The 9227-nt window shown below is 67.2% G+C and overlaps 2 protein-coding genes across 2 annotated transcripts in view; one reads left to right on the top strand and one right to left on the bottom strand.

The window, feature by feature from the left end:
• MED25 (mediator complex subunit 25) overlaps positions 1-8037 on the top strand; it is a 35257-nt gene extending 27220 nt beyond the window's left edge. Inside the window, exons 20-32 of the mRNA XM_046682144.1 lie at positions 1066-1165; positions 2282-2633; positions 2742-2824; positions 2894-2951; positions 3037-3144; positions 4545-4700; positions 5196-5282; positions 5383-5456; positions 5534-5591; positions 5914-6018; positions 7293-7490; positions 7566-7635; positions 7910-8037. Of these exons, the coding sequence (XP_046538100.1) occupies positions 1066-1165; positions 2282-2633; positions 2742-2824; positions 2894-2951; positions 3037-3144; positions 4545-4700; positions 5196-5282; positions 5383-5456; positions 5534-5591; positions 5914-6018; positions 7293-7490; positions 7566-7577 (1391 nt within the window). The 3' untranslated portion in view covers positions 7578-7635; positions 7910-8037. The remainder of the gene's footprint in view (positions 1-1065; positions 1166-2281; positions 2634-2741; positions 2825-2893; positions 2952-3036; positions 3145-4544; positions 4701-5195; positions 5283-5382; positions 5457-5533; positions 5592-5913; positions 6019-7292; positions 7491-7565; positions 7636-7909) is intronic.
• An 861-nt stretch (positions 8038-8898) lies between these two features.
• The window catches only part of PNKP (polynucleotide kinase 3'-phosphatase), a 6100-nt gene continuing 5771 nt past the window's right edge, over positions 8899-9227 (bottom strand). Inside the window, exons 16-17 of the mRNA XM_046683320.1 lie at positions 9129-9190; positions 8899-9050 (exon numbers count right to left, since the gene is read on the bottom strand). Coding sequence (XP_046539276.1) covers positions 8933-9050; positions 9129-9190 — 180 coding nt within the window. The 3' untranslated portion in view covers positions 8899-8932. The remainder of the gene's footprint in view (positions 9051-9128; positions 9191-9227) is intronic.

Here is a 9227-nt window from a genome sequence, read left to right as displayed (position 1 = left end):
CTCCCATGGTGAGCCCCCCGCCCTTCTTCCAGAGCCTTCCACGGCCCCACCCCCGCCGGCCCCTTCCCCGGGCTGGCGTCTTTGTCCGTCGCCCCCTCCTTGCCGTGGGCTCCCGGGTGGCCCCAGGGGGGTTCCGCCGGGCCCGCTGCCCCCGTGGAAGCCCGGGTGGTACGCGCCGGGCTCGCCCCTTTGTTACGCGTGCGGGCCGGGGGGCGGGGGTGGGGTACGGGGGCGGGGAGGGCTCAAATTACTGCTGACTCCGCGGCCCGATTTAAACGCGGGGCGGGGGGCGGGCGTTCGGTGTGCGCGCTGCCTTTTCCGATCGGAAAGTTGGTGTCTCTCGGGGTGGGGGCGCGGGGCCCGGCGACCCGCGTACGGCACTGACGCGCCCAGGTGTTGCACCCGGGGGCCTTCTCCCCGGGCCCGCGCCGTGTGCGCCCCGCTTTGCACGCTCGCCCCGATGGGGGATGCCCTCACGGATTGCACACCCTAGACATCAGCATCCCGGTTTGCAGGAACACCAAGCTACACGGGCTTCCCCAGCCCTAAGGCAGGCACCTGCTTTGCAAAAAGCTGGATAAGGTTTCCTTACCTGGAGCGCTGAGAGCGCACACCCCGCCGTTTGCCGTGCTCACGGTTGCCCAGATGTGCGTGTTGCCCTAGGCTGGCGCTCACGCTCACTTCTTCAGTACACTGCCCCGCGTTGGGCACGGCGTGGAGCTGTGGCAGCTCGAGACAAGTCTCACACAGGCTTCTTGGCGTCTTAAACGGAGATGTCCAGACTCTGAACTCTTCCCCAAACTTAAACATAGCGCTTTCTCCACTGCCTTCCCCGCTTCCTTGGGCGTTCACATTTAGTCGTTCAGGAGCGCTTCCTGGGTCCTTAAACATGCACCCTAAGGCTTTCCTTCTCTTCCCAAGTCTCGAGTAGACCTTCCTAAGGAGTAGACGGCAAATCTGACGTGGAGGCGCAGCCCCAGATGGCAGGGTTCCTTTAGGGTTGTCCTGAAGCCTGGTCCTTCCGTTCGGTCCTCCTGCCTTGCCGTGGGCATCCTGCTGCTGCAGGTGGGCCCGAGCTTCACGCGGGCATCCCTGGTCTTTACGCTCGGGATGAGATGGCTTTCGAGTCCTGCACGCTCAGCCTGCCGTCCCAGCTAAGCGGACCGTAAATGTGTGTTCCCGGCGCGCACCCTGCCGAGGTCCTTAGGTGCATTCGTGTGAATGCCAGAGGCTCCTCCAGCTGTGGGCTTTCACTCCATTCCCTCCGATGCTCCAGCTGTGGAACCTGCAGACTCAGGGCTTCAGCACCCTTCTCCGTCTCAGACACACTCAACCCTGAGACATGCTGGTGTGCTCACACCAGGATACGCTCTTGTTTCTTCCTCGTCTCGTGCGATTGCCCACATCCCGGGGCCACCTGCCCGGATGGGGAGCCTGCTTCCTTAGGTTGCTTTGCTTTTTAAGCCCCCCCCCAAAAACAAAGTTGGTCCTGTGTGTCCTTATTCTGGGACAAGAAGCTTTATAGGAAATTTGGGAAATGCCCGTTAGTAATAAAATGACAGTGACAACCGTTCGGGTTTTCCTGCTCCCTGGAGGTACTTGCTGGTGAGGGTGCCGTGGGTCTCCTGCAGCCTGGCTCTTCCGAAGCCCGCCCTTGTTTGCTTTGAGATGTGTTTGATTTGAAAAAAGATAGCTGGGAGAGTGCCCCGGGAGGAGAACGTGCAGCCTTCCTGGGCTCTGTTGCTGGAAGCTTCTCTTGGTGTTACGCAAACCCTGTCCAGATGTTGTGTGGGAGGCCCCTCCAGGTGTTGCCCCCCTCCCTCTTCCAGATGCATCCCCACCTCCCAGCTGGTTCTGTTCTGTGTGCTTCTGGTCGCCGCCTCCCTGGGGCAGCCTGATGTGGGGAGGGCAGGTCGGCGACCGCCTGGGAAGGTTGGCAGGAGCCAGAGGGAAGAGTCTGGACTTTGTCTGGAGGGCCACGGGGAGCCCTGGAGGGGCGGGATGGGGCGGACCACGTGCCAGATAGACAGACACACACGGCCCAGGCTGGCTGGTGCATGGTGGGGGCTTCGAGGAGGCCCTGGAGCCCCGGAGAGCTGGCTTCTGCATTGGGTCTCGACAGAGGGACCCAGAATTGACGAGGCCCGGAGAACGGGTGGGTGGCACCTCCTTGGGGGTGGGGATGGCATTCCTGGCCAAGAGCACAGCTGGAGCGAAGGCTGGAGGGGGAAGCGGGCGGTGGCTCTCAGGGACCCTACACGGGCCAGTGATGAGGTGACAGACGGCCTCTGGGTGGGAGGAGTATGGAGGTGGTGGCAGGAAAAGGATGTGGGGGTCAACCACGTGGGGTCTTGACCCCTAGGACGAGGAGCTTAGATCTGGTCCCGGGAGTTCTGAGTGGACGATTTGGGTCTGAGCATGGGGATGGGGGTGTGGGGGACAGCCTGTCCTTGTGCGTCCCCCAGCCTCAGTTTCCCCACCCCCCTCTGCTGCAGCAAGGTGCTCGGGTCTTCGGGGCCCTGGGTCCCATCGGGCCCTCCTCACCCGGGCTCACCCTCGGGGGCCTGGCTGTAGGCGAACACCGGCTGAGCAACAAGCTGCTGGCCTGGAGCGGCGTCCTCGAGTGGCAGGAGGTGAGCTCGGTCAGGTCCCCTTGCCAGTCCCTGTGGGGCTGCCCTGCGGGGGGGGTCAGGCCCGGGCGTCTGGGCTGTGTCCAGTGACCCCTCCTGCTCCCGCCACAGAAGCGCAGACCCTACTCGGACTCCACAGCGAAGCTGAAGCGGGCCCTGCCCTGCCAGGCCTACGTGAACCAGGGCGAGAACCTGTGAGTGCCGGGCGGGTGTGCGGGGGCAGGGACGGGCGGCCGGCGTCCCCTGACCTCTTCTCCCCGCAGGGAGACTGACCAGTGGCCCCAGAAGCTGATCATGCAGCTCATCCCCCAGCAGCTGCTGGTGAGACCCGCCCCCAGCCCCCCAGCCCGCGCCTCGGAGCCCCCACCACCCCAGCAGTGACCGGCTGTCCCCTTGTTGCCCCCAGACGACCCTGGGCCCCCTGTTCCGCAACTCGCAGCTGGCGCAGTTCCACTTCACCAACAGAGACTGCGACTCCCTCAAGGGGCTCTGCCGCATCATGGGCAACGGCTTCGTGAGTGCGGCGGGGCGGGGCGGAGGGGGCCGGGGTGGCAGGCCGGCGCTCCCGGGGGTCTGGGAGAGCGTCCATGCGCCGTCCCCGCCGGGAAGTTAGGGTCTGAGAAGTTCTCGGTGCAGCGGAGAGCGGAGGATCCGGGCCCCGCTGAGAGCTGCCTGTGCAGGTGGTGGAGGCCCGGGCTGGCTGTCCTGGGCCTGGGACGCAGCCTGGGGGGCACCTGGTGAGCCAGGCAGAGGGTCATGGGCGATGGTCGGGCTGACACCCCCTGGAGGCCACCGGACCAGTGAGTGTGGGAAGTGCCCTTCAAACACAGGGCCGGCAGGAAGTGGCACTCGGCCTGGGCCCTGCAGCCCCAGAGTCCACGCCCTAATTTCAGCGGGTGCTGGGAGGGGGTGGCACGAGGTGGGGGTGCGTCTTCTGCCCAGGACCCCCAGACAGCTTGGCTTTGGGGTTCCCTCCAGTCCTGGTCCCTTTTGGGACAGGCCCCCCACCTCCCGGCCGCTGCCTGCAGTGGGCGCTGTGTGCCACACCCCTCACATCCAGGCACATCCCGCTCCCTCAGGGCCTGGACAGGCCAGGGCTTGTGGCTGGGGTGGGGTCTCCTGCCTGCCCTGTCACCCCTTCGTCCAGCACCATTGCTGAGGGCCTGCCCTGCACAGCCCCCAGCGCCCCCAGGAGTGCAGGCTGCAGGGAAGGTGGCTGTCATGTGCCCTCTGTGACTGTCGGCCGATGCTGCTGCCCCCGTGGTGGCTCCGGGAGGGCCGGCTGCACGGCTGCACGTGGATCCCGGAGCCCAGGGCCGGGTTCCCCGGGTGGGCAGGCCCTGGGGATGAGAAAAGGCAGGCAGCGCGGGCAGAGGTGCCGGGAGGTGGCCTGGGAAGTACACGCCCTTTCTCCAGGCTCCCAGATGGGGCGGTCTGTCGGGTGCACATTCTCCACGTCCCACGGAGGTCGCACCAGCATCTCATGTCAGGAGCATTTATGTGGCACTTACTGCATGTGCTGTCGTTATGCCGTTTTACAAATGGGCAAACTGAGGCCGGGAATCCTGAGGTGACTTGCCTTGGGTCGCACAGCTAGGAGGTGGCAGAGCTGTGGTTGCACTAGGCAGGTGGGTCCCACGGCTGTGCTCTCAGCCCCAAGGCCAGGTTGCCTCCATCCGGGTTGTAGATGGAGACCTCAAGGTCCTTACACCCTAGTGGACGTGCCAGGCCCTGGCCCTGACCGTGATCATGGGGTTCAGGGACTCCGTGGGGCACATGTGTGCGTGTCTCTCACTGAGGACTGGGCTGTCCCACGGTGACCTCATCACCTGGACGAGCGGTCTCGGGTGGCATGGAGGGGCGTCTGGCTTGGCCGGCAGTGCCCCGCTGCCTGACCTCCTGGCCCCCCCCCAGGCGGGCTGCATGCTCTTCCCTCACATCTCCCCATGCGAGGTGCGCGTGCTCATGCTGCTGTACTCGTCTAAGAAGAAGATTTTCATGGGCCTCATCCCCTACGACCAGAGCGGCTTCGTCAACGCCATCCGGCAGGTCATCACCACCCGCAAACAGGTGTGCGGGGCCCGGGCCGCCCGAGCAAGGGGCCTGGCAGGAGGGTTGGCTGCCCATGGGGTGGGGCAGGTGGGCACGCCCATGGCGGGGGGCAGGGGGCTCCAGAAGATGACCACGTGTCCTGTTTCATGCTGAACCAGTTATTCATGCTGTCCCTCTCTCCTGAAAAGGTCCCAGTTTGTGCATCAAATTCTCTGGTTGCTCAGGCTGAGGGGCCATCCCCGCGGGCTCCGTACTCCAGGCCGAGGGGCCGTCCCCATGGGCTCCGTACCCCAGGCTGAGGGGCCGGGCCAGCCCTGGGGAGTCCTCTGGGGCTGTGCACAGGCTGGAGCCGGGCAGCCAGAAGGAAGGCTGGGGCGCGGGTCTCCTGGGCAGGCCGGGCGGGGACAGCATGGGCCCCATGGCAGGGGCACGGAGGAAGGGTTGGGGTGGCCTGGGACAGCTTTGCGGTTCCCAGAAGCCGCCTCTGGGGATTACTGCCGTCTCTTCCCACAGGCAGTGGGACCTGGTGGCGTTGCCGGCCCAGTCCAGATCGTCAACAACAAGTTCCTGGCTTGGAGTGGAGTCATGGAGTGGCAGGAGGTGAGCCCTGCCGTGGCCCGGGTGGCCGCAGGACCAGCGCATCCTCGCTGACTCGTGGCCTCCCGCTCCCGGTGGTCTCACCTCTCTCTCTCCCCAAAAGCCCAGACCTGAGCCCAACAGTCGGTCGAAGAGGTGGCTGCCGTCGCACGTCTACGTGAACCAAGGGGAGATCCTGTGAGTGTCGGGCTGGGGCGGGGGTGGCGTCTCAGTGAGACCCGGCCTCCTGAGTTCGGTCGCCGTGTGTCCCGCAGGAGGACTGAGCAGTGGCCGAGGAAGCTGTACATGCAGCTCATCCCACAGCAGCTGCTGGTGAGTGGTGACGGGGGTGCGAGGCATACCAGGTCAGCGTGACAGGAGCTGTTCTGGACCTGGGGGGGTGGCTTCCCCAAGAAGGAGACCTTTGAGTTGCCAGCTGGAGGAGGAAGGTAGAAGCATGTTATGTGCAAAGGGCCTGTGGCTGGAGGCTGGCCTGCCTGGTGTGTGGAGGCCAGCAAGGGCAGGGGCATGGGGCCCGCAGCCCTGCTGAGGGTCACAAGACCTGTGTGAGGGCGTGACCTGGGCCTCGGCCCTCCACCGGGCAGTGTGGCCATGGGCTGTGCCAAGCTCTGCCAGCCCCTCGGCTTGCCCACAGACCACCCTGGTGCCGCTGTTCCGGAACTCGCGCCTGGTGCAGTTCCACTTCACCAAGGACCTGGAGACACTCAAGAGCCTGTGCCGCATCATGGACAACGGCTTTGTAAGTGTGGCCGCGGGAGGCCGGCGCCAGGGGGGCTGGGGGAGGGCTGGGGCCACGTCCATGCAGGGCTTTACAAACTGAAGTGAGACAGACCAGCAGTGGCGGTGTCCCCACAGGCGGCTGGGGAGAGTGATAGCAGCTCCCGGGCCACGTGACTGCTCTGGGGCTCTGGGGGCCTAACCCACCTTACAGATGGGGAAGGAGAAGCTCAGGCGGGGCCTCAAGGCCGGGGCGGGACTGGACCCCTGCAGCCTCAGGAGGGTCCAGTGTCCAGTGCCGACCCCGAGCTCCCGGCTCGTCACCTGCCCACCTCCTGCTCCCTCCTGGGGCTCCCGGAGGCCCTGCTCCAGCGGCGGGCGGTGGGGGTGGCGTGCCTGCCTCCAGCCCAAGCCCCTCAGCACCCCGTCTGGCTGTTGGAGAGTCTCGGCCCAGTCCTTTCCTCTTTGGGCCTCAGTTTCTCCACCTGTGAGGTGGGGAGGGCTGGACTGGGGGGTTTCAGAGGCTGCAGCCGGCGCTGTCCACTGTTGTGGGGATCTGCCGTTCCTGGGTGACGTCGGTGCCCACGTCACCTTCCTGGCTCTCAGTCCGCTGTAGCTGCCACAGCCGTGCTGTTGTGCATCTGGGGGGGCTGGTTGTGTGTCTTCCACATTAAAGAGTCTAAAAGCATAGAGTTCCCTCGGCGAACCCCATAATGCCCCGTGTGCCTCTGGCTGGGCCTCCCCCGGGCGCACGCGGGTCCCCATGTAGGGCCCGGGGCTGTGGGCCACGAGCTGCCAGCCTCCCCTGGGGCTTGTGAGGCCTGGCCACCGAGGGAGAAGAGAGGAGCTGGGAAATGGATCGGGAGCCCCAGGTCCCCCTCCCGGTGACCCTGAGCCACACCCCCGCTTGGAGTCAGCGGTCAGCATGCTGCCCTGGCCTCGGGGGCATGCCGGGGGGTGGGGGGGGCCTTAGTGCCGGGCCTCCTGGGCACGTCTCCCCAGAGTGGCCTTTGTGCCGGGTCGTGGTCCTGGCCCACCCTGTCTGCTGTGGGCCAGGTCCCTTTTTGGGGATGATCCGGGTGTTGGCCTGTGTGGCATCGGTGGCACTGTGGGCAGTGGGCGCCGCCATCTTCTCAGGGCAGAGTCCTGGGCCGTCTGTCTCCTCGTCCCCAGATGGCAGCGGTCCTGGGGCTGTGGGGACGGAGCCCCAGGACAAGCCGGGTGGGCGTTGTGGTGCCGGCGGCAGGGGCGTACGCGGTCCCCGGTGCCCGCCGTGACGCCGCGCTCCGGCCGCAGGCGGGCTGCGTGCACTTCTCCTACAAGGCGGCATGCGAGGTGCGCGTGCTCATGCTGCTCTACTCGTCCGAGAAGAAGATCTTCATCGGCCTCATCCCCCACGACCAGGGCACCTTCGTCAGTGGCATCCGGCGTGTCATCGCCAACCAGCAGCAGGTCCTGCAGCGGAACCTGGAGCAGGAGCAGCAGCAGCGAGGGGTGAGGCGGGCGCCCCGGGCGCGGTCCCCCACCCTGCGGCCCCTCCGTGCTCACTCTTCCCCGCTTCCCCCACAGATGGGGGGGTAGTGGCCGCCCCCGGGCTGGGCCCCTCCAGGAGTCACAGACGAGGCCCCTGCCAAGACTGGTGAGTGGCACCCGGGTCGCGTGCAGCCTGGAGCCTTGGACGTGCCGGGAGGGTTCCGGAAGTGGTGTGACCCTGGCCTTGAGAGACCAGAGAGAGGCACGACCGTCCCCCGTGGGCCCAGGCCTCCTGGGCAACGCCAGCCCCAGGCCCCCCACCCTCAGAGGCAGCAGAACTGGGGTCTCCAGGCCGGGCAGGGGCCTTGGGGCTCAAGGCCTGGGGGTCCAGGGGCTCCTGGAGCCTGCGTCCAGCCCCCCCAACATCCCCCTGCCCCCAGGTCAGATGCTTCTGAGCGGGGGCCCCTGGGGACTGCAACTGCCCAGCGAGATGGAGGACAGAGTCCTGAGATGTCTCCGAGGACGGTCCCCACCCCTTTACGTTCCCTAATAAAGTCTTTTAAAAGCCCGCCGGCTGCCGTGCCCGCTGTCCAGACGCCATGGCTGGGAGAGGCCGAGCCCCTCCAGGGACAGCAGTCCCCACACCTGGGCGCCGTCGGTCCCCAGAGGGCTGGCGGCTAGGCCCACGCCCCGAGTTTGGGGCCAGCTGGGCGGGGCCTGTGCGGCCCTAACAGATTCCCGGGTGGCCGCCTTAGGGCTGCTCTGAGCTGGGAGGGAACGGGGACCTGGTGCGGGCCGTCCCCAGCTGATGGGGCGGGCAGGGCTTGGTGGCCGCATCCTCAAGGGCCTTCCTGGGGCCGGCTGTGCTCTGCTCTGAGATTCCCCTGCCCGGTGTCCCCAGCTGCGTTCCCGTTCCCTTCGGTTCCCTTCGGACTCAGGGCCCCGCTGCGCTGGAGGCAGACATTGGGTGGGCGGGGCCTGGTCCGCCTCCTGGGATGGGTGGTGAGCTGCGGGCCTGGCCGCGCTCTCAGCCCCCATGGCCGCAGGGCCCAGGCCCCGGGTGCAAGGCCGGCGGGCAGAGCGCTCGCTTCTCACGGAAGCTGCGGTCCGGCTCTCGGCCTCGGGGTCACCTGCTCGGCCTTGCCAAGCTCTGGGCTGGGTCATGCGGGCGTCACAGCGGGGGCGGCCACGCGTGGAGAGAGCCGCTCTCGGGGTCCGCCAGCAGCCGTGGCCCTGAGAGGCCGGAGTCCCCGCTGCAGGGGAGGCGGCGGGCCGTGGGGGGGGAACCGAGTGCCGAGCTGGGGACAGAGCCCGCCCCCCCCATGCCCCTCCCGGGACCGGCCGCTAGCCCGGCCTGGGCACCAGCAGGCATCTTGCGGGGGGCCCACCAGACCCCCCCCTCCTCCCCCGCAGAGCGCTGGCCAAACTTAAAGAAAAAGAGCATTTATTGGGGGCGGGGCGGCTCAGCCCTCGGAGAACTGGCGGTACAGGCGCTCGAGCCGCGGCTCCAGGCGCAGCCGGAACGGGATCTCCAGAATCGCCGAGAAGCCTTCGGCCAGCGTCGGTGCCTCGAACTGCTTCCTGGTGGCAGAGCTGGGTGAGGGAGGCGACCGACCCCCTGGGCCCGCGCCCGCCCGGGGTGCTGCCGCCCTCGCCTACCTGTAGCCGAACATGACCACGTCGGACACGGGCGCGTGCGGGGAGCCGCTCATCTCCCGGAACTGCGGGGGGGGGGGGGGGGGGGGGGGGGGGGGGGGG

The sequence above is a fragment of the Equus quagga genome, chromosome 13 (assembly GCF_021613505.1).
Source record: "Equus quagga isolate Etosha38 chromosome 13, UCLA_HA_Equagga_1.0, whole genome shotgun sequence".
NCBI classification, from domain to species: Eukaryota; Metazoa; Chordata; class Mammalia; order Perissodactyla; family Equidae; genus Equus; species Equus quagga.
Note: the sequence above shows the minus strand (reverse complement) of the source record. Positions and strands in the feature narration are given on the sequence as shown.